Consider the following 6,573-nt stretch of genomic DNA (forward strand, 5'->3'; position numbering starts at 1 on the left):
TCTTCCTTTCGGGTTGGTAAGTCTAGATCCCCAATGGGTGTGCTTGGCATTGTAGTCACCAGCTGCTATAAATCGGTAACCTAGTAGGTCGAAAAATGTTACAAATTCTGTTTCGGAAATGCAGAAACGTGGTGGGCAGTATACTGCGGCTAGGTTTAGGTAGCCGCTCTGAATTTCAATATGAATTGCTGTTGCCTGTAGATAAGGTGTAGCAAATGAAGGCAATGGATAATGCCTAATGCGATTCTTGATCAGAACGCCAGTACCTCCATGTGCCTTACCATCGGGATGATTTGTCGCATAGAAGTTATAGCCATTGAGGTGAAAATAGTTTTTATTTGTTAGGTGAGTCTCTGATATGAGCATGGCGTCAATGTCGTGTTGAGCGAGGAACTGTAAGAGCTCGCATTTGTGCTGAGAAATGCCATTTGCATTCCAGAAACATATATTTAGACAGGACATTTAAACAGATTTCTGTTTGATTAGGAGCTCCAGGAGGAGATTTTGGTTGCGCATAAGCTCCTGCATCGTTTGTTGTATTGCTACCATTGTATTTGTTATAGTTACCAGCATTGATTCAATTCCACTAGGCAATTGGGATGGATTAGCAGGGGTATGTTGGGCAGAGATTTCTGGGATCTGATTTGATGCCTGATTCTGCATTATTCCAGCTGTGGTTGGTTGAAGTGTCGGCTTAGAGACTGAGGCGTACGACCCGTTGTTGTAACTTAACGCCTGAGCAAAAGAAACTCCTGGAGTCGTAGTTGATGGTATATATGTTAAGTTTTGTCGGACGACCGGGTTACGAGCTGCAGTTATTTGTTGGTTTAGGCGATTTTTCAATTCTTTATAGACAGGACAACCTCTATAGTTGGCAGTATGGTTTCCCCCACAGTTGCTACATTTTTTGGCAGATGGGTCCTCCTTATTTACGGGGCAGGCCTCAGTGAGATGAACATCACCACAGGCAACGCAGACTGCCCGTAGAGTGCAATAGGTTTTCGTGTGTCCATATTCCTGGCAATTTGTGCATTGGACCGGTCCATTTCGTTTGTGTGGTTCCTCAACGGTGATCCTACGGTGCAGTAGGTATTGAAGCTTGTATATTGGGTGAACTTCATTTTTCCTTATATGCATACTTTCAGGTGTCAGTTCTACTTTGAACATTGGCTGGGGAATTTTGTTTCTATTTATTATGTTCATTGCCATTTTGACTTCGAAGCCCTTATCGTTAGGTCCATCTATTCTCTCATTGATTGGGACTGTTGGTTCGATTCCTTTGATAACCACTTGTAATCCTTTGCTACTTTTAAGTTGGTAGGTGTAGTAATTCATTTTTTCATTTTCGAGATATTTCGCAACTGATCGATAGTTTTGTTCGTCATTGACTTGTATTTTTGTTTCATTTATATTACCCCTTTTTATGTACGTGACATGGAATGTATTTGCGCCAATTGTATCAGTTATTTTTTTGACCAGTTCAGCACAATTTGCCTGTCGAACATAAATAGGTGGCGGTCTTAATTTTGGCCTTGGGTGTTTGGGTGATCTCATCTTCATTTGGGACACTTAGTATCGCAAATCTATTGTTTGCTAGTGCCTTATGTGGCACAGTGTTCTCGGTTATTTTAGTTATTTTAGCTGCATTGTTGTTCTTCACATTTTGTGGGCTCAATTTTCTTTTGATTTGCACATAGCGATCGAGCCCAGTCTGAATTAACGCTCCGTTAGCATTTTTTGAACTTATTGGTTGGGAGAGTTGGGGCTTGTCGCAGTGGGTCGACAGTATCGGGCGCTGGGCAATTGCAGTGGTTGTTGTTGTGGTTGTTGTCGTTGTTGTGGTCGAAGACACAGTTTTGAGCGAGGGCATTGTACTAGTTGTTGTCGATATTAGCAAATCGCTGGTTAGGCAGTACGAGTCGGGGGATGGGCACTGAGCACTCCATGACCCACTTTGCAATGCAGGGGAGAGAGAGCGTGCTCTCTCCTCGTTCACTTGCAATGATGCAGTTTTTGTTGGTACTGCTGCCTTTGGCGAGCGTATAGAGAAGTACGCGTTGCTTTTTGCTTGCGAGAGCCGACGCTCGTCTTGTTGTTGTTGCCGGGCTTGGCTCATTTTGGCTTTGCTTACAGTGCTTGTGTTCTTTACCGAGCTGGTGCTCTTAAACGTTGACACTTGTTCTTTTCTATTATTTCTATTAGTCTTTATTACTCGATTGGATGGTATTCATGGGCAGCACGATCGCTAGTACCCATGCCTACCCCGAGCGCTTTTTTCGCGAATTTAATTTATGATTAATCGCGATTAATTGACTTTATTGAATTTTCACCGCGGAGCGATTAAAAAATACGTCTGTAGTCGTTGACGGTTGATATGGAAGGGCTCCTTCGTCAACAGCCCCGTCAGCTCTCGCCACTGTATCACAATGGCTCAATCCGCCACCTCATTCGCTCGGACCAAATTGGTCGCCGCTATTGGCCGACTGATGCACCTGGCAGAGCGCATCACCGCCGCCCCATCCGCATCTTTGTCCAATGTCCGTCGAGGCCAAATCCTCAGCATGTGGACGGACGTCGAGGCCGAATATAAGGCCTGCTCCGCGGCGATGACGGACGAGGAGCCAGAAATCCAAGCGGACATCCGTGACACATACGGCGAATGCTATGGGGTATTTGAGCAGTGTCTCAGTGACCTCAATGCCCAACTGGCTGCATCCACAGTCCTTCCTCCTTCACAGCCAGTCCAACAGGGCGGCTGTCGACTGCTCTCCCGTCAACATTGAGGCATTTCGATAACGTCCGCTGGCCCACATTCAGGGATTTGTTCACTGCGGTCGTGACCAACAATCCTAGATTGTCTCCGTTAGAGAGGCTGTATTACCTCACCGAGAAGACCCGGGGCGATCCGAAGGCCATCGTAGAGAAATCCCCCCTCACTAATGAGTACGAGTTGCATGTTGGTTGGCTCCGCAGCCGATACGAAAATAATCGGCTTCTGGTGACCAACCAAATCAACATCCTCTTTTTTTTGCCCCGCGTAACATCCGAATGCAGTCGTGCCTTGAAGGATCTTCAAAAAACGATGCAAGGAGTTCTAAATGGGCTAGCGGTCTCCAACGTCTGCACGGACAACTGGGATAGTCTGCTTGTCACTATTTGCGCTTCCAAATTGCCGAAGTTGAGCCGGGCGTTGTGGGAAGCGTCCGTAACGGACAAAAAAGAGGTGCCGCCCTGGACGGAAATCGACTCCTTCCTTACTCAGCGCTATCTGACTCTCGAGGCTATTGAGAGCGACCCTTCCACCTCACGAGGGGCTACTAATCCGCCTCCCTCCAAGGGCGTCCAAAATCCACCCACCTCTCGCAACCACTCCAATCCATTCCGTTCGCAAGGCAGTCCGACGCCAAACAAGGTTCGATCAATACCCAAGTGAGTCCGAAGAAGCGAACGTGTGACCTCTGTTCCAAAGAGAATCACCCGATTCGAGTTTTTCCCCGCTTTCTCAACATGTCCGTTGATGTACGTTCCAGCTGCATTAAGAAAAAGCAGCTGTGCTTAAATTGCTTCGCAAGAGGTCATCTGCTTCGCGATTGCTCCAGCAGCCACAATTGTTCCACTTGTGGGGCCAGGCATCACACGCTTCTGCATCGTGCCGCTCCTTCATCCAGCGTAGCGGCTTCGACTTCCGCCCAAGCCCCCAGCTCATCCGAACCTCAGCCCAACGTACAGAGCTATTTCACCTCCAGCACAAGTACCGTTCTTCTGGGCACGGCACTCATTAATATTTGTCACCTGGGGACCAATTTCCGTGCCCGCGCACTAATTGACTCAGGCTCCGAGGCGACGTTCATCACTGAACGTCTCTTTAACATTATTAAGCCACCGTTCGAAGCCATACAGGCTCAAGTCGCAGGTTTAAACCAAACCGTAGCGGCTAAGGCGCAAAGGCGCTGTCACTTCATGATCGGGGCCGCCTCCAGACCTGGCCTCCAAATCGAGACCATGGCATATGTTCTGCCTCAATTAGCAGGAAACCTTCCCTCATATCCGATACCGCAGCACTTCTTGGACAAGCTTCCAAATCTCCCGCTGGCAGACCCCTCCTTCTACCGAAGCTCGCAGATTGATGTGCTTTTAGGCGCTGACATCCTTCCTTCTATCCTGTTGAGCGGCTTCCGGTCTGACATTTGCGACTCGCTGCTAGGACAAGAGACCATCTTCGGATGGGTCCTATCCGGTCCGGTATCAGCTGACTCGACTCGGACGGTTTCCGCCTTCACCACGAAGCTCTCGTTAGATTCGGACGTCCGACTCGAGAAGCTTCTCACCAAATTCTGGGAGGTGGAGGACCTTCCGGGGAAGCCGACGAGTGAGTCAGATTCTGTGTGCGAGGAAAACTTCCGCAAGACCACTAAACGAGCCCCCGATGGGAGGTATATTGTTACTGTCCCTTTCAAGTGTCCAGAAAATGTCGATCTAGGATACTCCAGGTGCGCGGCACAGGCCCAGCTCAAAGAGCAGTACGACGCCGTTATCCAGGAATATTTAGAGCTAGGCCACATGACAGCGGTTACACCCAGTCATTACTCCGGCCATTACTACCTTCCACATCACGCCGTGTTTAAACCCGACAGCACCACAACCAAACTGCGCATGGTCTTCAACGCCTCCAGCCCGTCTTCCAACGGGAAAAGACTCAACGACACATTGCATTCGGGGCCAGTCCTTCAGTCTGACTTGACTATGCAAATCCTGAGGGCGAGTCCCTAGCGAGTCTTCCGCTATGTCTTCAATGCCGACATCAGCTAGATGTATCGCCAGATCCTAGTGTCTTCCCAACACACGCCCTATCAGCGAATACTCTTTCGCGACCGTAATGGGGACGTGTGTGACTACGAGCTTGCCACTGTCACCTTCGGAGTCAATTGCGCACCGTACCTCGTCCTTCGCGTCATTAAGCAACTCGCACAAGAGGAGCACCCACAGTTGCCAATGGCAAGCGACATCCTGGAGAGCTACATGTACGTGGACGACGTGCTGGCTGGTGTGCACACTCAGTCGCAGGCAATCTCCGCCATTTCAGAATTACGCAAAGCGCTCGATTCCGCAGGGTTTCCACTCCGAAAGTGGACAGCGAACCACAAGGGCGTACTGCGCGACATTCCGGTCGACCACCCACTTCGAGCTGACTTCCTAGAACTTGACGAAAGTAGCATCGCTAAGACATTGGGGATCCGATGGCAAGCCAGTGCCGATGAATTCTTCTTTGCTCCTCCCGAAGTACTTCAGCGGGAGTCCTGCACGAAGCGCAATGTGCTATCGCAGATTGCGCAGCTGTTCGATCCAGCGGGATGGCTTGCCCCCTCTGTCATCCAAGCCAAAATGTTCATGCAGGAAATTTGGCTAAGAGAGTTAGGGTGGGATGACGTCCTCCCTAGCGATCTATCTCACACCTGGGAGACGTTCCTGAAGAGTTTTCCGGCCATCCAGGATATCCGCATTCCGCGGTGGTTGCACGTTTGTCCAATGGCCAAGGTGCAGATACATGGTTTCTGCGACGCGTCTCAACGTGCCTATGGGGCAGCGATTTACATCCGAGTTGAGCGACCGCAGGGCATTGTCTGTGCCCTTCTCACAGCTAAAACCCGCGTAGCCCCCGTGAAAACGGTTTCCTTGCCTCGACTCGAACTGTGCGGAGCCGTCCTTCTGACAGAGCTTTCCGAGGCCATCCTTCCACAACTGCCACTGGACACCAGCCAAGTATCCTTCTGGACCGATTCCACGTTTGTGTTGGCCTGGCTGAACCGACCTGCATGCGATTGGACCACTTTCGTGGGCAATCGAGTAGCCAAAATCACTCGATGTTGGCCCAGCGAGCGATGGAGCCACGTCCGATCCGAGGACAATCCGGCCGACCTGGCCAGTCGAAGGCTAGGACCCTCTGACCTGGTTGGAAGTGATATGTGGTGGCATGGCCCTGCTTGGTTGCGTGGTCCAAAATCGGAGTGGCCATGTCCGCGGGACTCAGTCCTGGAGACTGACCTGGAGAAGCGAGTCGTCAAGGTGCACCATGCCACCAGCAGCGCCTCCGACATCCTCAGCCGTTTCTCCGACCTCGGGCGCGCTCTGCGCGTGATCGCCTACGTTCGGCGGTTCACTCAGCGAGTTAAAGGGCAGACGACCCATGTCTCCAAGGAGCTGAACGGAAATGAGGTCGCTGCCGCTCTCCAGGCGGTCACACTGACAACCCATCGCTTCCATTATGCTGGGGAGCATCGGTGCCTGCTAAACAAACAGCCACTCCCTACTACGAGTTCTCTTCTGAATCTTAATCCGTTCCTTGACCAGAACGGAGTCATGCGGGCATGTGGCCGAGTCCAAGCCTCGGCGTCCATGTCCTACAACGAACGACATCCAATCCTGTTGCCACCCGCATGTCTCCTGGTTCGCCTGCTGGTTCGATTCACCCATCATATATCGCTACATGGTGGGAACCAGCTGGTCATTCGCCTTATCCGGGCAACATACTGGATCCCTCGACTACGTCACGTAGTGAGGGCAGTGATTCATTCT

The 6,573-nt window shown here is 50.6% G+C and overlaps 1 protein-coding gene across 1 annotated transcript; it reads left to right on the forward strand.

The window, feature by feature from the left end:
• The first annotated feature begins 3,507 nt into the window (after positions 1-3,507).
• Positions 3,508-4,770, forward strand: LOC121403866. Its single transcript, XM_041591886.1, has 2 exons — positions 3,508-3,551; positions 3,630-4,770. The coding sequence occupies exons 1-2, from the start codon at positions 3,508-3,510 to the stop codon at positions 4,768-4,770; spliced, it is 1,185 nt and encodes a 394-aa protein (XP_041447820.1).
• The last annotated feature ends 1,803 nt before the right edge of the window (positions 4,771-6,573 follow it).

This window comes from Drosophila obscura, unplaced genomic scaffold (assembly GCF_018151105.1).
Source record: "Drosophila obscura isolate BZ-5 IFL unplaced genomic scaffold, ASM1815110v1 contig_16, whole genome shotgun sequence".
In the NCBI taxonomy this organism is placed as follows: domain Eukaryota; kingdom Metazoa; phylum Arthropoda; class Insecta; order Diptera; family Drosophilidae; genus Drosophila; species Drosophila obscura.

Excerpts from the sequence above, each read along its gene's own strand:
- LOC121403866 (XM_041591886.1), top strand. The coding sequence starts at position 3,508 with ATGTCCGTTGATGTACGTTCCAGCTGCATTAAGAAAAAGCAGCT. Across the intron at positions 3,552-3,629 it reads TGCATTAAGAAAAAGCAGCT|GCATCACACGCTTCTGCATC; the intron begins GTGCTTAAATTG and ends TTGTGGGGCCAG.